At 42.7% G+C, this 22,686-nt stretch overlaps 1 protein-coding gene across 1 annotated transcript in view; it reads right to left on the bottom strand.

Annotated features, from left to right (window-relative positions):
- The window catches only part of DPP4 (dipeptidyl peptidase 4), an 83,802-nt gene extending 62,573 nt beyond the window's left edge, over window positions 1-21,229 (bottom strand). Inside the window, exons 1-3 of the mRNA XM_007105292.4 lie at window positions 20,974-21,229; window positions 20,359-20,446; window positions 117-215 (exon numbers count right to left, since the gene is read on the bottom strand). Of these exons, the coding sequence (XP_007105354.1) occupies window positions 117-215; window positions 20,359-20,446; window positions 20,974-20,979 (193 nt within the window). The 5' untranslated portion in view covers window positions 20,980-21,229. The remainder of the gene's footprint in view (window positions 1-116; window positions 216-20,358; window positions 20,447-20,973) is intronic.
- Between the last annotated feature and the right edge of the window lie 1,457 nt (window positions 21,230-22,686).

Here is a 22,686-nt window from a genome sequence, read left to right on the forward strand (position 1 = left end):
CCCCATACGGTTAAAAAAAAATAAGAATATTTTCTCAGTGCCATAAAAGTGCCCCACAACCTAACCAGAATGAAAATAACCATAAAACTCAGCCCCTCTCCACCAAAAATCCTTACCTGAAACCCATCGCAAGTTGTAGAACTTCACTCTAAAAGTATTTTTTAAATAATCGGTTAGAGTGTAGGTTCTGCGACTATCAGCTGTAGCATCATCTGCTGGTTGGAAAAAAGAGCCAAATGTTCAGTAAGACGGGATAACCTTTTTCTCATTAAAAAAAAAAAAAAAGGATATCTACAACATACTCTCGTCACAAAATACAGAAATACACTGACAAAATGCAAAACACATTTTGAAAGAGTTCGGACTGAGAAAAAGGGTAAAAATGCATTTAGCTGTTAATGTGGATGCGAGAGTGTTTTTCACGGTGCTATATTAGTGAGCTTCATTTCGAAGGTCTAGATCAACAATGTCCAAGGGAAACAGTGTGAGTACACTTTCTAGTAGCCATATTTAAAATTTTTTAAGGTGAAATTAATTCTAATTGCATATTTTATTTAGCCAGTATATCAAATATTTTATCATTTCAGTGTGTTGTCAGTTTTTATATGTTATTAATAGATCTTTCACATTACTTCTTTTCCAACTGTCTTTAAAATCTGATATGTAATTGATGATTACAGTATACCTCAATTTGAATGGGCACCTTCCCAGTCAATGCAGTCATGCCGTGGATGGCACAAGGCTAGATTATCGTTTCGTGAGGCCCTGAGGTCCACTTCTAAGCCCTCTTGCTCCGCAAAGACCTTTAAGATATGCTGATCACCCAGTTCAGAGATCTTCGTTTCTATCATCACTTTTCCTTGAATTTGATTAAAGTTTACATGAAACCTTTCCCTTGGATTCTGTGACAGCCTCAGTCCTTCTCCTAACTCTCTGACCATTATTTTTCCACCTCCTACTTTGACTCTATTTTTCTCCACTGACCTGTAAGGCAGAAATGCTTTGCTATTAGTCTTCAGCTTTCTGTTCCTCTCTCTCTACAGTTTTCCTTCCAGGGAACTCCAGAGTACGTGAGTTCCTGGGCTTCAGGCATACTCACCATTTAGACGAATGACAATATCTGCTCTCACTACCTTAGCCTACCGCACCCACGCTTACATTTCCAGTGCTGTGTTCAGCCTTCTTAGTTGACTTGCCCCACTCTAACCCTTTACATACCCTGTCTAAAATAATTGTCTTCCTTCCAAAACTAGATTTCCATAGGAAATTTGTGTGGTTTTCTATTCTGTTACTGAAGATGCCAATTCAAAGGCTGAAGATCATTTTGATGTCTCCCTCTTTTTTACCATCTCCTACAACCAATCAACCCTATTGACTCTTCCTGCGAAATCTCTTCTCCAGGTATCCCTGCCATCAGGTTCTCCCAATCCAATTCCTGCCCTGCACTATCACTGGAATGATCTTTCTAAAATGCCACTTTCATTCTGGTGATCTCTTCCTCAAAAGCTTCCAATGAGTCCCTACTGTCTACAGGGAGATTCAGACTGCTTAGCCTGGCAATTGCAGCCTCCACAGTCTGATGTGAGACTCTTTCCAGGCTTACTTTCACTCTCTCCCTGCAAGAACCTTCTAACCTAGTCACACTGATCTGCCTACTGAACCCAGCAAATCTTCTTAGGCTTGTCTGACTCTACTCCTTGTCCTAAGCCACTTCCTGGCATGTCCTCAACTGCTTCCTCATCTGTCACAAGCCTCCCTCCTCCATTTCCCACCTGTGTCATGAAGACTTCAATTCGGCCTCTGACTTTTGCCCCCATGCTACTCATTGGGCTCCTGTCACTTACTAACTTGTGTTGATAACTATTTTTCCATGCCTGCCTGTGTGATCTACTCAGCTAGACCATGTATTCTTTTGAAGACAGGGCTTTGGGTTTTTGTTCGTTGGTTTGGGGTTTTCGTTTTTGTTTTTCATCAACCTTAGCATCTAGCACAGTTGTATGGCATAAAAGAGACACACAAAAAAAGTTTTTGTTGATTGGAGTAGGGTATCATCCTATAAGCACAGTCAAGCCAGTGTGATTCCTCTTCCTCAATCCCGGAGCCTCCACTGATGACAAATACCCTCAAGTCTTTTTCCAAACTCTCTACATTTTCCACGTACGTGTAAACATACACTCACAAAATCAGCCACTACCATAACATTCCTATAACTGCAGTTCTTTTAGGGGATTTCAAAGCCAGCAGTATCTTCTCGTGTTAATTTTTTACAGCCTGTGGAGAAGTAGATCTCGTACAGGAAATGCTCTTTCAAAAAATGTTCTTAAGATTTTATTTCTTTGGATTTGATCTGATAACATAGTCTTGTTTCTGCCTATAAAACCTTCAGCTTCGATAGATAAAATCGCTACCCTTTAGTTTATTATTTTATTGATTTTGTTTAAGCCTAGTTTGTTAAGTAAAATATTCTTTTAAAAACTTTTGTTTTTCAATTCAATCCTGCATTTCTCCCCTGAAAGTTAATAAGATATTTGTGTTTGTTAGCAAAAATAGAGCGAGTGAGTAAAGCCAGTCCTTGAGTTTAACCTTTAAATAAGAAGTAAAGCCTTGTGCTACAGAAAATAATATTTGAAACTCATGTTGGACTACAAAATTACAAATCTGGATTTGTTCATTAAACACTCTCAATTGTTTGTATTCATCCAATCATCCTATTACATAAAAATAGTTATAAAGTGAGTATTATTGTTGAGGATAAATACCCTGCTATCAAGAGCTATTAGTCTAAAATGAACATAAAACACATCCCCAAATTAGTACAAATCAAGGTATCAGTGGTAAGAGACATTCACAATCCTAATATTATCTGCTGATGTAGATGTTTAGATAGATCTGTAAATAGAAGTAGATCAATTTATACACACACACACACGCATATTACAACCAACTGAATGTCTGTATCCCCTCAAAATTCACATGTTGAAATCGTAACCGCCATATGATGGTATTAGGAGGGGGAGCCCTTGGTAGGTAATTAGATCATGAGTACTAATCCTCATGAATGGGATTAGTTCCCTTTAGAAAGTGACTCCAGAAAGCTCTCCCACCCCTTCTGCTATGTGAGGACACAGGAAACGGGTCCTCACCAGACACTAAACACCGAACCTGCTGGCATCTTGATCTTGGACTTCCTAGCTTCCAGAACTGTGAGAAATAAACGTTTGTTGTTTAAGTCACCCAATCTCTGCTATCTTTATAACAGCAGTCCACACATACTAAGACATACATATCTATAATAAGACAGACATATCAACATAAAGCGTCTATCACTGACTCTTGATTTTGTGAGAATGAACTGAATACCTACAATATAGATCAGATACAGTGTTATCTCACATGGGGGTATTTGCCCAGGTTTTATAGGACAACACACTTCAATCTGGAATAATAAAATAACTGAGACAAAAATCCCCTGTGATGTCACCTGCTGCCCTGCATGCTGCTCTTCCTTGCTGGGCACTTACCTCTCCTGCCGCTTCGCCTCAGATGTCCCTGGGCTCGTCCTCTCATCAGGCCTCAGCTTTTCTAAACCCATCATCTCTGCCAGATTCAGACTCCCTTCCACTTATGATGGGCTCATCGTGATTTCAATCCAACTGCTGATGTTCAGATAGCAATACTGATGCCAGGCCGCGTTCTTGCTACGGCCCAGGACATGGGTGCAAGGCCCGGGCCACCCTTGGCTTGTGTGACCCTCTCTCAGCTCCTTTACAACAACCTTCAAGCCGGGTTCCCTATCCTGGCTCCCCAGACCCCAAACACCACTGCAAAACTGGAACAAGCAGAGCAACAAATGTTCCTTGTTTTTTGCCTTGCCATTTGATAAGCAGTGCAAACTGGAAGACTCTTTCGAAACATCTAGATAAGCAAGTTCTGTGAGACATGAACGCCAAGTCCAAGTTTTGACCTTTAGCAAGTTCATAGTTTGCTGCCAAGTTACAACCTATTCTGTCAAACACCAGAGGACACGCCCACATTTCTCTTTCCTTGTCTGGTTGCTCCCTGACAGGGCACCCGTGCAACAACAGATGAAGGTCTCTGGCTGCTAGTGTGGTCTTCCTGGTGGGCCTGGGACATATCGTTTATTTGACTTATCAGTTTAAAGCATTATGCTAGCCAAGCAGAGCAGTTAATCGTATGTTACCCATCAGTTTACACAGAAACTCCTAGATTCATGTCTCCTTGAATTTAAAAATCAAAAAACGGTTAACAACTTTATACTTTACTGTTTTGGTGAGACCAACTATTAGGTTGAACCATACGAAAATGCCATTTTTATCAGCCATAAATGGCAGAATAACAGCTTTTAAAATGGTTCAACTTAATAATAATTTCTCATCAAAGTGTATGGTATCTTAATGAGTACTGGTTGTAGGATCAAAATCATTTCCGAATAAAAGGAGTTCCAGAATGGTGAGATCTAAGTAAGAGAGTGGTGTCGTTCCACAGAATAGTCTTGCTTTAACCAATGGTTATTTTATGATTACAGGATATTTTGAATTTTTTTATATTCATTAATAATAACCTTTTCCGGTCTGTATGAAACTGTGATATAAAATATTTCTACCTCAGAAAGATAAACTGTTTTGGTAAATAAATGGCTAATGAAATGCCATTTTAAAAGGAAAAGTGCTCTTTACAGCTCATAAACTCATAAAGTTGTTAAACATGGGGAATAGATATCTGATCATAGAGTTCTTGTGTTCCATATGGTAATCAGTTAACATTTTATATTGATGTTAAGGAAATAAAATGAGTGTTACTTCAGAATTTGCTCTAGCAAAATAGCAGCCTTGACATTGGGACAGAGGAAGAAAAATCAAGAAGGCAGAAGAAGAAATTGACTGGAAAGTTGCTCACATCCTTTATTCTCCAGCAGTACACGTGGGCTGCCACCCATTACCAATGATTCAACAAATACCAATAAGGGGTTGGGTCCCTGGTGGCTTTGAAATCAGAGGACCTGAATTTGAACCCAGGCCTAATTCTTACAAAGGAGCCTTAGGAAAGTTACTGAATCTTTCAAAACCTCAACTTTGTAATCTATAAAATGATAATAATAGCACTATCTAGGCCCTAGGGATCTGCCATGATGAAATGAGATAATGTATGCAAAGTTCTTAGCTCAGGATTTAAAATTTAGGAAGCCCTCCAGATAGGTTACACTATTTATTATTATTCTGTTCCAAGCATGTGCTAAGCAATCAGGATACAAAGATGAAAGAGTCTCTCCCTTGGAGTACCTAGCAGTGCTGCTGAGATTAGGAAATTCACTGCAATAAAATATAGCTAATTAACTTGCACTGTGTTCAAATCCCAAACGATCCTGACAAGAAAGCATAAGAGCATCACGTTGAGAAAGCATCTAGGATAAGTACAATTGAATCATTTGCTAAGTACTGATGAGCATCACTTCCTCCTTTGACAAGTTTAATACCATCCACAGCGTTCACATGGAGGGAAAATGTTGGACTCGAGAGGAATTAGAGGAATTGTGAAAAGTGATACTTCTCTGATTACTATACACAGGAGGCATTAAAATATAATCACTATCACCGGATTTCCCTTCTCAATAAGAGAAACATCCCAGGGACATCAAGTGCATCTGATAAATGCATTGCCATTGAGCTGGAGCCCTTGAACCTTGGGCTGTGTACTCTAAGCATTTACTCTAAGATCAGAGTGTCAGATGAGCAAACTTTTGTTAGGGATGTAATCGCTGCATTTTCAAAGGTCTACTCTGAAAGGCCAACCAACTGGTACCATGCACATTTTTCAGAATAGCAAAAATTTGGAAAAAAAGGAGACAATGAGGGGCTGTCCGTGTCGTGACTCTGGTCTCCGCCCTCCTTCTCCTCTTTTCCCATCTGCTCTGGCCTCCCCACTCTTTCTCAGACACACTGGGCCCACTTCTGCCTCAGAGACTTTGAATTTGCTACACCCTCTGCCTGGAATATTCTTCCCCTCAGATGTGCCCAAAGCTTGTTCCCTACCTCCTTTAGGTCTTTATTTAAATGTCACCTTCCTTTCCTGGACTAACATTTACAACCCCATGGTTAAGAAATTCTCTTTGTATCGCCCTTCCTGGCTTGAATTTTTTTTCCTCGGCAGTGATGCCATCTAACGTACTCTAGTTTTTACTTGTTTATCGTCTGCCTCTCTTGACTGTCTGTGGGCTCCAGGAGGGCACTGATTGTGTTTTGTTACGTTTTGTTTGCTAGTTATCTCAGCACGGCCTAGATGATGCCTGGCCGTAGAAGGCACTTCATAAATATTTGTCAAATGAAAAGATAAAAGCCAGACAACATAAACAGGAGAGCACAAACACAGGAACACAGCTCTAAATATGAGCATCGTGAACTCCAAGAGACTGGTAAGTAGGAAAGCAGTGCACTGGGCCAGCTGGGTCTAAATAGAGCGAGGACAGGAGCCTCAGGCTCCAGCCTTCCACTCGCTGTCACCAGGCATTCTCACTTCTCTAAGCCTGTGACCGTCATTTACCTATTGTCTATCAGCTCAAACACACACTTCTATCCTTTGCTCAAAGGGGGTCTACAGCTGTGTTTCCCAGACCCCTTCATCGGTAGGCTTCCTGTTAGGTCCTGCCATTAGGGAAACACAGAGAAGGAGTGGAGTCAGTAGGAGAGCAGGAGAGACTCCCTTTATCTTGCTGGTCCTGTCAGCAGGTGCCCCGAAGGAGCACCTGTCCCAGCCTCCTGCTTCTCTTTTTATACCTGAACCTGTCGCATCCTGCCTCTCAGCTGCACGCCTCACACACCCTGGAACTAAGAGCCCAGAACTTCTATGTCCCTCTTCTTCTTTTTCCCAAGCCCTAGAGAGAGCTTCTTCCTACAGCTTCTGTCTCTCACTCACCTCACAATTTTTTCTTTTGCTCTTTAATTTGTGTAACCAATTTTTATATCAAATTTCTCTGCTGAAACATCTAGTGCGATTTCAGTGTTCATCACATCTCTGTGCGGATTTACACAACTTACCTATAAAATAAGAAGGTCTCTTCTGGCTGTAAGATTACAATATCTAGACCTGGGGTTGGCAAACTTTTTCTTATAGGGCCAGATGGTAAATATTTTAGGCTTTGCAACTCCTCAAGTCGGCCACTGTAGCCTGAAAACAGCCACAGACAACATCTAAATGAATAGAAAAGGCTGTATTCCGAATAAAACTTAATTTACAAAATTAAGCAGCCAGCCCTGACTGTAGCTTGACGACCCTATCTAGACATTCCTCAGAATGGTCAGCAACACGAAAAAAAAAAAAAAACAGTTTGAAAGACAGATGCTGAGACTGAAATTCTAACTGCCTTGAAACAATATGAATATCAACATAAGATTCCAATACATACGGCAGAGAAGTGAAAGTGGGCAGAATATTCACGTCTCAAACTTCAGGTCAAGATGATGTCTATAGCCACTGGTGAAGAAATGCAAGGCCAAAGGGACTGCCTGAACTAAATCCAGTTTACCCTGCCCAGTTCACCCTGCCCTCGTCCCAGTGAAGAGCCAGGAGGTTCAGCACACACAGGAAGCCAGCACTAAACAGGGCATTAGGATGGCTTTATTCCTTTTTGAAATGGAATTTTTTAATTCTGATTATAGTTATTCCCTCACCCCTTGTTAGGACTCTTCTGGGAATAATCAGGACTGGATAACTGTGGCCATAATTAATATTGACAAGGCTTTTTACACCCCACTATGTCGACTGACATTAAGCCAGTGTAATCCAAGGGGATGAGAAACAGCTGAAATGTGGAAACGTCTTAACTGTATAAATAAATGACCCACAGGCCCGTGAAACAAGCAACTATTTTAGCAAAGGGCTGGTTTTTAGCAGTAGTAGTTGTAGTGAGACATCACTGGGAGGTCACAGTGCAAGCTAGAAATGATTAGTTTGGAAAGAAAACTGATTAGAGAACATCAGCATTTGGGGAAGCTGAAAGCTCTAATACCAAGTCACTGAAGAACTTTCCAGAAAGATTTACAGGCATGATCAACAAGGCTACTCTCTGTGACAACTGTTTGTCTGCCAGGAGGTGAGGAAAATGATCACTGGAAAACAAAACTACCATAGAAATTGCCCTCTCCAGCATTCACCCAGCAAAACTTTCAGGAGTGTGAGACAAGTATTATCATAATGCCTGTCTCTGGGACTGTTAAAAAAATTTTTTAAGTTAAAAATATATAAAGAGTAATCATTACAGATACTTATAGAGACCTTCCAATGTGCTGGGCTATTCTAGGCATTGTACACTTATTAACTTATTTTCATCCCAATTTTACAGATAAGGAAACTGAGGTGCAGATAGTAACTAGACTCAAGTCTCATGACTAGTAAGCCCTAGGCAATAGGGTTCTGAAGGCTGTGGTTATAACCACTGCTCTAAACAACCTAAGTATGCAGCAGAGTGAGGTACATGGTAAATACTTGTTGGCAGTTTTTGTAGTTAGCATAGATGGATTAGACTTTATGGAAGTGTCTGGATTCAAGCTTTGCAAATAATCTAAACAGGCAGCTTGGTAGTATCATTTGGACCTGGGACAGTTGGTAGGTTACATTAGAACATAATTTGTTCTAGTGCTCCGAAGTCAGAGGGGCATCAATTCTTTCTGAAAACCCTAGAATTTTCTCTCTGGAGTGTTATTAAGGATGGCAACTCTGTGACTTCTGGAAAGAAGGTTGTACTACCCTCCTCTCTTCCATGGTACAACTGGTAACTCTCATCATCTTTTCCCTACACTCATAAAAAGTAGCCATGCAAGCTTTATAATAGGTTTCTATTCTCCCCCCCACCCTTTTTTTTTCATGTTTCCTAGATCTTAAACATAACAAATCTTGAATAACTCAGGCCCTGCAGTACACATTTTCAAAAGAGTGGGAACTTGTCCATTGAAAACATTCAGTGATTCCTCCTTTAGAGCCACCACAGGGGCTTGTTTGTTACTCTGCTTTCCACTTCTGTCTGTCCCTTCCTCCACTCTTTAACCCTTTCCTCAGCACTCAGAGGCAGAAGTGGACCTGCCCCGGGCCTCAGATCCTGGTCCTCTTGATTTCTTAGGGGCTCTGTTTCATCTCTTGTCCCTCAGTATCTTCATTCTGTTTTCACTGCTTACTTCTGCCCTCTCCATAAGCATGCACAGGGTGTACCCATATCAAACAAATACTTACTGACCCTGTGGGCTCTGGCAGCCTTCTTCCTATCTCTCTTCTTGTATTTATCAGCCTACTTCTCAAATAAACAATCCGCATCTGTGGCCTTCAGTTTTTCATGGTCCCTCCTCATGCCTCTGGAACTACCCCTCACTCCGTACACTACACTTTGCTACAACATCATCTTCTTCAATGTTTATTTTCTATAACATATAGTTTGCCAATTAATCAAGTAATCTTCTATCATTAGTTAAATATTTAATCTGAACAGTCATGTCTTCACTGGTCTATAAGTAAGCTGAAAGGATGAATTTATTTTATCAAGCAGCTGCTGGCACTATACGAATAGGTATGTGTGATCTAGTAGTGGATGACTTGACCCCATATTTAGGAATATAAGAATTTTAATCAGAATTAAAGTAACATTAAAAAATGTTCATCAAAAATATGTTTTTACATGAGCTCTAAGATAATTTCTTTAATTCACCAAATGTTTGTCAAGTTGTACTGGGTTGAATAGTTTCCTCACCCCCCAAAATTCATGTCCACTGGGAACCTCAGAAAGTGACCTTATTTGCAAATAGGGGTTTTGTAGATGTAATTAGTTAAGATGAGGTCATACGGGATTAGGGAGTGGCCTTATAAGAAGGCCATGCAAAGACATGCTTTTGCTGACTTGGAAAATGAAGAGGACCATGTGGAGACAGAAAGGGAAGAAGGCCATGTGACAACGAAAGGAGAATTTGGAGTCATACAGCTACAAGTCAAGGTGGTTGCCAGTAACCACCAGAAGCTGGAAGAGGCAAAGAAGCATTCTTCCCTGGAGCCTTCAGAGGGAGCGTGGCCCTGACGACACCTTGATTTTGGACTTCTGGGCTTCATAACTGTGGAAGAATAAATGTTTGCTGTTTTAAGCCACTCACTGTATGGTATTTGTTACAACAGCCCTAGGAAAGCACCCACTCTGTTCTTCAATGTTCTGAGCACTAGAGATATGAGTGAACAAAACATAAAAAATTCTTGCCCTCATGAAGCTTACATTCTAATGGGGGGAGACATAGGAGCAAACAGTAAATAAATAATGCCTTATGTTAGGAGGTTAAGTGTCACAGTTAAGTGCTAGAGAATCTCTGCTTTTTAAGGGCTCATGTGATTAGATCAGGCTCACCCAGGTCATCTCCCTTTCTTAAAGCTGATTATGCCATCATATAACATCACCTAACCACCAAGATAAAATCCATTATATTCACAATCTCAGAGATTAGGCAGAGATTAGCACACGGGGCAGGGAGGAAATCTGGGGAATCAGTTTAGAATTCTGCCTATCAGAGTCATCTTGCCAGCTGTGTTGAGAATACACTGCAGGGAGTAAGAAGAGAAATAGGGGGATTTTTGCATATTTCAGGTGAAAGGTGATGGTGTTTTGGACTAGGGTGGTAGTAGTGGAGGTGCTGAGATACGGCCAAATTCTGAAAGAACATGAAGGCAGAAGTGAAAGGATTTGCTGACCGATAGGATGTTGAGTGTGAACAAGGGAGAGGAGTTGAGAACTGCATGAATTTTGGCCTCAGTAACTGAAAAACAGATGAATTGCTATTTGCTGAGACCAGATGTATTAAGGGAGGAATAAGTTTGAGGGGATTAAAAAGTTTAGGGAGATGTTACTTTGAGATGCTAATAGCATCAAAATGGAGATGTCCACTTAATAGATGCACACATATGCATGTAGAGTTCAGGAAAGAGGTCTGGTCTGGAGATATAAATTTGCGTGTTGTTGTCAGGTTATAGATGGTGTTTAAGGCCATGGGAGTAGATGAGATCACCTGGGGGAAAGAAGGAAGAGGTTCCAGGATGAAGCCTTGGAGTCCAAGGTTAGAAGTCAGACATGACACTGGGAGGGGGAAGGGTAAGCTGGGATGAAGTGAGAGAATGGCATGGACTTATATACACTACCAAATGTAAAATAGATAGCTAGTGGGAAGCAGCCGCATAGCACAGGAAGATCAGCTCCGTGCTTTGTGTCCACCTAGAGGGGTGAGATAGGGAGGGTGGGAGGGATACTCAAGAGGGAGGAGATATGGGGATATATGTATATGTATAGCTGATTCACTTTGTTATACAGTATGAGCATATTTGTATACATATAGCTGATTCACTTGGTTATACAGCAGAAACTAACACACCATTGTAAAGTAATTTTACCCTAATAAAGATGTTAAAAAGAAAAGTCAGACAGGAGGAGGAGCCCCTAAGGAGAATGGGAGGGAGCATGTGCAAGTGCAGGAGGAAAACTAAGAGAGAGTGGAAACCCAGAGAAGGGGGAGAAGAAGCATGATCAACTGACAGGGAATGGGAGATTCAGAGGGAGAACTGAGCCCTGGACTCAGCAACACAGAAGTTAGGGATTTTGACGCGAGCAGAGCCAAACATTCTAGTGACGGGTGAGGATAAGCCTCATGCCAGTGAGTTCCAGAGGGAGCGGGAGAGGAACAGCAGACAAAGAAAATAGAAAACTCTTCCAGGAGTTTTTTGGTAAAGGGAGCAGGGAAAGGGACTGGGAGGGGGGCAGGGATGTGGGGTACAGAAAGGATCTTCCTCTCTCCCTCCCTCCCTCCTTCCCTCCCTCCCTCCTTCCCCCCTCCCTCCCTTCCTCCCTCCCTCCTTCCCTCCCTCCCTCCTTCCCCCCTCCCTCCCTCGTTCCCTCCTTCCCTCCCTCCCTCCCTTCCTCCCTCCCTCCTTCCCCCCCCCTTTCTTTCAGGATGTGAGAGATTTACAGCACATTTATATAGAGAGGGGAAAATGACAGTGCAGTGGGCAGAGGAACTAGCTGCAGCCACATCTCTTAGTAAGTGAAAGGGGATGAGGTCAGTGTACAAAGAAGGGTTTGGCCTTGGGCAGGTGCTGAGAGGGGGCTGGTGGGAATTGAGGACCTTCTCTTCTAATAGCCTTAGTTTTCTCCTTAAAATAGAAAGCAAGGTTGGCTGTCAGCTGAGAATGACCGTGGGGAGGTGCTGGAGGCCTGGGGAGCAGAGACACGTGAGTAGGCGAGGGAGCAGCGGGGGAGCACGGGGTAGGGGTCGGGGTGTGGGGATCTCCAGCTAGTACGAAGGGGCTGCTTGATTTTTTTGGAGTTCTGGATTTTCTTTTCAGCCCAGTCAAACCATTTTCATCTTAATGAAATCATTACCATGTAGATTATTTCAAATGCTACTTTTCTGGGTCAACTTTTACAGGTCTAACTTTTACCATGTATTTTGAAACTTCTTTATGTTGACTGTTTTGTTTTATGTTAACTGTTTCTGCCACATTTCCCCATTATGAATTGGATAAAATACAACAGTTTATATGTGCTTTTTATGAGAAAATTGAGAGTAGTTTCCCTCAGATGTTTCTGACCTGCTCCATTTTCTCAGATTTGTATCTTAAATGTTGCAAACTCAATTCTTCCCTATTCTCAATCATTTTGGATAACAACAGAAAGCAAGTGCTGGGCTCAAAAATGCCTTCAGGATCAAAAAGGCAGCATCAAAACACCCTGCTTTACAATAAACTCGTTTGGTTAGGAAGGAAAGTGAGAAGAGAGGGAGAGAGTTGTATGATTGGATTCTTTGGAGATCAGAGCTGGCTTGACATCTATTTTCTTTTGCTAGTAAATTAAATTTTTCCAGTGTAATGAAAAATAAGCAATCATAAAATATCTGATGCACTTACATAGACCTCCCATTTCTTCCTTTTAGAATCCCCAGTTCAACTTAGGTAATTCCGTTTCCCCTTCCAAGGGCTGAGGAAGGAGCTCCCTCCTGGTCCCAGAAAGGTGAGTCCTGGTTAATCTAGTCCAAGCTTGGGAATCCTTTCCCCTTGCCAGAGATGGGTTTAGAATGGATAAATGACACAAATATGGCCAAGGAGACATGAGGGAAAGTCCGCCTTGGGCCAGGGAACTTGTGGAAGTAGTTTTCCTCCCTGATAGAACAGACTATGAATGAGGAAGAGCATCCTCCCTACCTTGTGAAATGGCTGTGTGACAAATGACGCATTGCAGCAGCAGCCATGCTCGACCTGAGAGGACAAGCTTGAGAACGAAAGTAAGAGTGCGAGACCAGCAGAGCTGAAAGACGTAGAGACCCTGGGCCCTGGAGGAAGCTGTGGGACCACTGCGTTAACAAACTCTAGAACTGCCCTACCTCTGCACTTCCAGTTACGAAAGATGCTAACAATAAGAGTCTATAGTTTAAACAACTTTGGGCCAGGTATTCTGTTACGTGCAGCCAATAGTGTTCTCTCTGACATAAACTGCATACAGAATCGGGGGTCGGGGCTGTAAACTGTTGAGGGATAAACACGTAGGTGAACTGCATGCCTGGGAGCCAGTCTGATGGCTCCAAGATCGAAAAGGTTGTATTCAGGCCCGTTAATTATTAACCCTTTAAGCCTGGTTGATTTCCATATAGGAACTTCCCTGGGCAGCATTTACCATGTTCAACTCTTTAGAGCTTCCACAGCACTTTGATCATTTACTAGGAGGACACTTAGCCCTTTTTATTATAGTTAATGTTTATGTTTCCTTTAAGATTAAGAATTATTTGAGGGCAAGGGCCTTGTCTATTATTTTTATATTTCCAGGGACCAACAAAGTGCCTAACGTAGAAAATGTTCAAAAAATATTTGCTGAATTAGAGAATTACCTTCTGCTGACATGCTGGGTGCGTTATGTAGAAGGCCCTCCCGAGACCTGCCTTGGAAAGAGGAAGTGTATCCAGTAGGATGAGGAAACTGGAGGGACCAATGCAGATTAGCTCTTCTGGGAAGGATAGAGCCATGAGGGCAAGAAAAAAGGTCTCCACTTGGGTTAGCCAGTGACTGTTCAAGGATTCATCCTTGTCTCTCCTCCTTCCGGTGCTACCACCCTGTCCAAGCTGGCATCATCTCTCACCTGGATAATCCACTTCCCACCATCCACCATTATCTATACCAGAGTCAGAGGCATTTTAGAAAGAGAAACAAGATCATGCCACACTCATGCTTGAAAAAGAGAAACTCCTTCTTGTGTCCCTCCATCCTCTTGACCACACTTTATTTTTGTCCTAGCCTGTATCACTGTCTGAAAGTACTCAGACAGTACTCAGCTTGCCTACTATCTGCCTGCCCCATAACCCTAAAGGCCCATGGGTGCAGGCTCTTTGCCTCTACTGTTTAGAGAATCATCCCTTGTACCCGCAACAACAGCTGCCATGCAGTAAGCATTCAGTGCACACAGGAGAGTTCACAAATATCGCCTCTGGCCAATATAGGACCTTAGCCCTTCAGAGGTTTTAAATCTCATACAACAAGTTTTCTGCCTGGAATAAAAGAATAAATGAAAATAATAGGGAAATGGGAGCCATCCCAGCCCCACAGAGATGATGTTAAGGATGCAGGGGCCACCCAACCAGTTTGGGGGGACCCACAGTTAAGTCAGGGAAGGGGTGGGTGGTGTTACCCACTTAATATTCACCCCCCTTGCCCTTCTTTCTCTGTTGCACATCCTAAGCCACCTTGGCCCTCCGGTTGCCAGGAACAAAGTCCCTGCTGGCTTTGGCTCTGCCTTAAATTACCTCGGCTTCCTGGGCCTTAGATGCTGAAACAAGTGACCTAAGCTCATGGGTCTACTTGCTTCCCCAGTGGACCAAACAATGAAGAAATGTGCTCATTAATGTGCACAGTTAATGAAAGCAAATGGTTTATCATAAAGTTTGAAGAAATTTCCTAGGAAGTTATAATTTTGAAGTACCATACAAAACTGCAAAAATAAAACAGCTAACACAGAAGTGCTAATTTTGTGGTTTCAGTTTGCTCTCTGAGAGACACGCCCTCTTTGGGAAGTCATAATGGACCTGTGAAGACTAAAGGTGAAAATATTTACAAGATAATTGATTTACAATAATGCAAGGGTTAGCATCAAGCCATAAAGCAGTGATTAATCTTTAAGTTACAAAAGTTTCCACCAAAGCATTTCTCTAAAACAGTTATTCATGGAAACCAGCAGACTCAGGGAAGGCTAGAAGTTACAAGATTTGAATTCCCAAGTTCTAGTACTTCCTCACAAAGCACTAAACTTTTATACCTCAGTTTCTTAAGTGTAACAAGTCAGGAAATGAATACCTCCTCTGATGTGGATTGTTTTGTGAAGATCAGATGAAATAACACAGCATACATTGGAAACAAAACAAGTGTAATCCAGTGCAAGTACTAAATCTGGACCTACTACTACCACTGAAAACACTTAATAAGACCAGTCAAAAGAGTGAGATGTCAGTCCTGGGCTGGAAGTTGTTGCTCCTCTACAGCTCTGTGTAGGAACAGAGACAGCAGCAGGCACTTTTCCCCAGAACACTGGCATCCAGGGATTAGCAGTCATGAAATTAAATACAGTCATATAAATAGGAAGTTGTAACATTTATGCTAATATGGCCACATTAACTTTATACTTGATCACAAAGTACCAGCTCTAAATGCACGGTGCCTGAGCGTGAACGCCAACTCTGTGGAACTTCGAGCAAGTTCTTTAACTTTGGTAGCCAGCCTCCAAGATGGCCCCAATGATCTCCACCCCAATATTCATGCCCTTGTGTAATGCCCTCTCACTTTGTATCAGGGTTGTTTTGTGTGACTAATAGAATACAACAGAAGTGATGGCACATCACCTCTGAGGCTAGGTCAAAAAAGCTCTGAGGCTTCCTACTCAGTTGCTCTCTTATATCCTTCATTCTAAGGGAAGACAGCTGCCCTGGCACCCTTTGGAAAAACCCATCCTTTATGGGGAACTGAGGCCTCTGGCTAACAGCCACGTGAGAGAGCTTGGAAGGGGATCCCCCAGCCCTAGTCAAGCCTTCAGAAGATATCTTGACTGCAGCAGCATGAGGGACCTTCAGCCAGAAACAGCCAGCTAAGCCTCTGACAAATTCCTGACCCATAGAGACTGTGAGATAACAAATATTTGTTGTTTTAAGTTTGAGAACAATTCATTATGCAGTAATAAATAACTAAAGCACCCTCTCAAGGTTTCTGTAAATCATCTGTAAAAGTGGAGATAATAACCTATCTCAAAGGGTTGTTATAAGGATCAAATGAGAAGTGTATTGAAAGCCCTCAGCCCAATACCTGGCACAGAGTGAATCCATGTTGGTTATTATTACATCTTTGTGCCTTCTCTTCCACAAGGAAAGGGGTCCTGCAGGTACTTACAGTTACATTCCTTAGGCTCAGCACTTTGTTAAGTTTTAAAATTTCAAGTACACTGATCCAGCTCTAGCCAGTCTCTTGATGTCATTTTTCTCTAAGCATCAGTTGGGCAAATAGTCTTCCCTTTTTCTCTCTGATCCCTTTTAAGATGAGCGGCAAGATGTCTATGATAGAGAAATTTAAGGCATATGCTATAGCTGGGGCACCAAAAGCCAAAATAGCTGGCCTGAAAAAGACCAACCCACTGACCTCAGGAGCACTTGACAAAGCTTGATAACTGAGTGAGCTGGAGTCAACTCGAGCTTTTACAGGGCTCTCTGTTTAGAACCTGTCCTCTGAAATATACAAAGCTTTCATTCAGGCTCATTTCTGTGCTTTTAAACCTGGAATAGATCCTGGACTTCCTCAGGCAAATTTCATAGATGTTATCTTTTCTTTCTCTGATTATTCCTGTCTCCTTCACATTTGGGTTTTCTTTTATTACTGGTGGATGGCTGAGCAGTCAAATTTCCTATGCGCTGAAAGAAGGTATTGAGGAAATTTACTGCTACAGCAGTGGAAGGAACACAAGAAGAACAGAAATGTCTCTATCCCGTACAAAACCCAATAAGAAAACTCTCTGACAAATGACAAAACTCAATAATGAAACTATTTGACAGTTATTTAAAAAACTCAGCCTATAATATAATGTAAAGAGGGAATTAAAGGGATCACAAATGCTGAGTGAGAAGGTTTTATTGCCTCTAGGCCAGGAAGATTTCTACAATTCCAATGTGAGTAAATTATTTTTATACATTTTATTGCTGATTCTCTGAGAAACTGAATGTCCAAATATGCAATATCCTTCTCTACTAGGATACTTGAGGGATTTAAAACAAAATACAATCCTTTACTATATATACAGAAGGAGATGAACTTTTAATTTTGCTTTGTGAAATGCATAATTCCTGACCTCGAGGATTTTTTATTCTAAAACAATTCATTAACAGTATTAAGCTTACACCTCCATCTCTCTCTCTGTCTCGGTCTCTCTCTCTGTCTCGGTCTCTCTCTCTCTGCTCTGGGTGTGTCCAGAGTTCTGCTAAAGTCAGCTTTTCATATGGAAACACTTAACCTTTAAACCAACCTCTCAGGGGATGAACCTGGGTTTGCTCATTTCTTCCTCTTTTTTTCTTGGCTCTTTATTTCTTTGCTTTCCACATAATCTAGGACTTTGTTTTGTTGTTCTATCAAAATCTTTCTTCCTTTCCTCCTTCCTTCTTTCTCTTCTTTTTTTTTTTCCCCTTTCCTTTCCTTTCCATTTATATTTCCTCTCTCCCACCTCCCTTCTTCTCTTCCTTTCTGGTTTTGTTTGACTTGAAAATCTAGATTGACAATATGAAGGACACTTCTTGGGTGATGACTCTGGATCCTTTGTAAAAAGACTGTCCCTCATTGTGGCACAGCCCAGGAATGGTATTCCTGAGTTAGCAAAAATACTGCATTCCTGAGCTTTTATCTTTGTTCCTTATGATAAGGCTGGAGTTGAAACAAGATAATTTCCCTTTTCTCCTCAAATATACATACATTCCTATTAAGAAATGCAAGAAGAGAAATAACTTATTGTGTAAGTTTAAATAAAGCACACAGTGAAACCACATCTCCACCCAGTAGTCCAAGAGGCATTCTTAGCCACCCTACCCCCTTACTCCCTTTGTTTACAATTACGAAAGTCTAATCATTCACATTTCTGAGTAGCTCTGTAGCTTCCAAATTCTGCTCTGCGCCATCAGTGTCCTGGGATACTTCCCTTGCTTCCTCTCCAGCCTTGCCCCATGTCAGCCCACCTTCCCACTGTCATGCACCACAGTTCAGGCATGCTAGAATTCTCCATCATCTACAGGTTAAAGCCCTGCTGCCCACACTTCTCTCTTGCTAGGAGTCCTCTTATGTTCCCAGATAGAGGATGTGATCTTGTGTCTCTATGATGACTCACAAGTCATTCATGTTTTCTGGAAAAACTTGTCTCCAGGAACTGATACTAACTCTTCAGGCCTCCCCACAAAAAAAAATCTCTGTGAGAAGTCTTCCCACACTTTCCCAGAAGTGATCCTTTTAACCCCTGAGAAAGTTTGCTTAAGCCTCCCTAAATTTTCTCACTGAATCATAATAATAGTTGGACCTAGACATCTGAACCTCTCTGGAAGTCCCTGTCAAGAGAAATGTCCTTGAAATCTTTGTTCAAATTTTATTTGGAGAAGAGACTAAGTATGGTTTAAGGGAAATGGTAAGATAGCCCCTCCCCAGTCTGTATGCCCCGCCCCCCAGCAAAACAAAATCCCTGTAGTTAACTTAACCAAACCCCATGGAAGGCAGATAGATGACTCAGGCCCCTAAGCCATTTCATTGCCGTCTTAAGTGGTTTATTTATCAAAGTTTAGTGTTCCTTTCAACTTTCCGGAAGGGAAGTTCTGATAATTACAGTTTTACCCATTCTTCCAAGGATGCCTGGGTGCCTCAGCAATATATTAGAGATGAATGGACTATCCAGGTTACTTTGATTTGTTTGCATATCTGTTTCCCACTAGATTATAAACTTCCTGAGGTTGGGGATCTTTTTATTTATAAAATTTAATCTTTGGATTTGCAGCAACTAGCACAGTTCCTAGAACATAATGTAGGTCATGTGAATATTTACTGATTGTATGGGTGACCCGTGCTTTTCCCACAGGAAGGCTTTGTGTGTGTGGTTGTTTAAATATACAAAGTACCACTTTATGAAAGCAGTTATATTTTAACAATTCACAACAAAGAGTCAAAAAAGTGGACAGATGCCTGCCATTTAATGGTCTAAAATGGTGGTAACCATGGCTTTCTTAAGTAATTGAAAATCATTATCAATAGGTCAACACACTCAGTTATTTAACCTTTGGCACCTTTGCCCTGGCCCTGAAATTGCCGGCCAAACATGATTTTTGATGGTTCTACAAAGTAATTCTGAATGGTCAACTGAAATCTAGATAAGACCCCTCAGGATATAAGCACTGTTTACACATTTCCTGGTTGACTAGACCATCAGAGAAAACACCTCAGTTGGCTGACTAGAATGTGGATACTTACATGAAAGTTACTATTTAAAAGGAAAGTAGGGCCAGTGGAGACCCAAACTAGTTATTCTCACTTGTTTGCATCCAATAGTGTGTATTTCATTATATGAATGTTTTATATTAAGAGCTAGGACTAAACGGGAACAGTGAGGCAAGCTAAAAGAAACCAAGGTGGATTTAAATGAAAGAATCCACCAAACGTCACTGATCCCACCTCCTCTGAATATTACCATGGATAACAGCTTTATGATTTAACTCTGAAATACTTACTTCTATAAGTGGTCAAATTGTTATTTTCCTGCATCCCAACTCTCCAACTGATGGATTTCCATCATCCCTGAAGGAAAACCCCCTGGGCTCCCCAAGCACTGTCTTTTCTCAAAACTGTATTTGGGGACTTGCTTTCTTATTTTTTTCCCTCCCCTTATGACATTCTTACTGCTGTCTGGGATCTTTGAACGCTGCCTCTTTTCCTTTGAAAATCACAACCACGAAAGTTGCTTTTTTAAAAATTTACATTCAAAAGGTACTAAATTCAAATTTAACATAAAGAAATCTTAAAACTTCCCCTTATTTTCAGGAAGTATGTATTTGCCATACACAAGACGTGGCAGGTGCAAGGCTCTCGAAGCCTAAACACTGGAGACCAACGAAGTGAATCTAGCGGCTACACAAGAAGCAGCAACCACGCCAGCGAAGCCTCAGCGACGACCTGGCACACCAATCCCACCCAGTCCCCAGCAAAATCCCTAGGTCTCCTTGGTGTGGTAAAATAGAACCTGATCCCGGTCTCCAACTGTCTTATCTTTTTCAAATGTTTTAAACTTACTGCCTTTGTTCAGCAGAACCACAGGCACGGTGATGACGGTGACGAGCGCAGCGATCCCCAGCAGTCCCAGGAGCACCTTCCACGGTGTCTGCAAGGCGGGCAGATCACGTCCAGTTAGAGCCAGCCGCTTGGCCCCAGGCTGGGTAAGAGTGTCGGGGCCTGGGCTGCACCCGAGGCGGCGGGGTTTGCCGACGGGCGCGCACTGGGAGAGAGGCACCGCGGGCTGGGAGGGTTTGGAGCGCACCAGTCGGAGGTTGCAAGAGCGGTCTCCCTTGAACTTTTGGCCCCTGAACACTTTAATTGTTTGCTTCTCTAGGCCTACAACTCAGAAGCCAAGTGAGGGTTCAGGCGTGCGTTTTGCGGGTGGCCCTCCAGGTTCTCCAAGGCTCGGTGCCTGGGTTCTAGCAGAAAGCCCGCGGGTCCGAGAGCCAGGCGAGAGCCCTGGGGCGTCCCTTCACCTGTCAGAGCGTGGCCCTGAAGCTTCCGCCTAATGAGAGCTCCTGGTTTCGATCCGCAAGCTTTGGGGGCAATCTGGGGAGAGTTTGGTGAAAAGGCACCTACAACTCGCCCCTGGGGCTCTGGGGGCGGTGCGGGGGAGGCCAGCTACTCCCTCACCTTCATGGTCGGCGTCTCCTCGGAGCTAAGCTTTCGGAGCGGGAGCGCAGGCAGAAGTCAGGCGAGCCTCCCGGACGCGCGTGCAGCTCCGCAGCCCCGGGCGCGCAGTCACTCGGCGCTCCCAAGTTTCAACCCCGAGTTAAACATTAGTGAGCGCCGGTCCGGCTGGGTATAAAGGGCCGCGGGCAGACTGCGAGCGAAGTCCCGCCGGGCCCCGGCAGTGGCGTCCCGGCCGGGGAGCGCCCGAGAGGCACCTCCCCACGGGCGCGCTGAGCACGGGGCGTCTGCTGGGCGCGCAGGAGGGGTGTGACCGCCCGAGCAGCGTCTAACCAGCGCCTGGCATCCGATGCCGAGCCCTGAGGCTGCAGCCCGGCGGGAGACCATGGTCGGCCTTAACTCAAAGGGACCTCTGCGCTCAGTTCCCGCAACCTCGCGTGGGCAGGCAAGGGGACCTAGCCCAGAGAGGGCACGGGGTTCTGCAAACACACAGCTCACTGCTGGCAGCTGAAGCTAAAACCCAGGCCTCTGTCTTTTGCCAGTGAATGGTATGTTGGGGAGTTCTGGGGTGTTTAAAGCTTCTGGAAGGCCAAGAGAGAGAAAAAGTGATTGTTCACTTGTGGATGGCACTTAGAGGCTGTCTGGATTCATTCTCCACAGGGGATTTCTGACTTGTCTTGCAGGCTTACCTTCTCATCAAGATGCCAAAAATAATAACACTAAACACTTAGGTGGAACTAACTTTTTCCCAGGAGCTGCTCTAAGCCTTTATGTGTTTATTTTACAGGGAGGAAGCCTAGGCACAGGAGGTTAAGTCACTTGGCCAAGTCAAGGCAGCTAGGAAGTCGTGGAGCCTGAAATCAGAGTCCATGTTCTTAACCACTACTCCACAGGACCTTTCATCTTGCAGTCTTGCAAAGAGGATTTGGAAAAAGGTAAAAGGTCAGGTGTGGCTTCTTCCTCCCTTCCTCCAGGATGCCCTGTAGTTTCCTTCACTCATTCCTTTTTTTCTTCATTCACTCATCCCCACATCCTCCTATTTATTTCACCCATTCCACAAATATTTGAGTGGATGCAAAGTGCCAGAGTCTCATCTAGATGCTGGAGATAAAGAAGTGGGACAAGATAGATGATACATGTGCACTTGGCACTTTCAGTCTGAAATACACAGGTGAACTTTTGCAGTTAGGTTCTTCCTCTATGCTTACTTCCTCTCTTGTGGATTAAGTACCCCTACTCCCTAAAAGGCCTCTTCAGTTTGCTCACTCAGCTGCAAAACCTCTCTGTCCAAAGTTAGAGGTAAAAGATTAAAAATGCAAAGTCCTATGCAGCATTAACACATGATTATGAATAAATTCCAGTTTCCATCCTTTATCTCCAACCCAGATGTTGCTTCTGAGCTCAGGGATCTTTTCCCTTCTGGCTACTAGTTGCTTATGACACATACCCTTATTCACACCGAGCTCCAGAGGCTGGAACTGAACTCTTTCTCCTTTCCATCAGCCTCACCCCTTCTCTGATCATCTCTGTCTTCATTATATGGGGATGTATGTATATGTATAGCTGATTCACTTTGTTATAAAGCAGAAACTAGCACACCATTGTAAAGCAATTATACTCCAATAAAGATGTTAAAAAAATAATAGAATAAAAATAAAAACACAGCTCAGAAAAAAAAAAGTGACCCCATTCACCAGCTACAAAAACTAAAGGCTT

This window comes from Physeter macrocephalus, chromosome 2 (assembly GCF_002837175.3).
Source record: "Physeter macrocephalus isolate SW-GA chromosome 2, ASM283717v5, whole genome shotgun sequence".
Classification (NCBI taxonomy): domain Eukaryota; kingdom Metazoa; phylum Chordata; class Mammalia; order Artiodactyla; family Physeteridae; genus Physeter; species Physeter macrocephalus.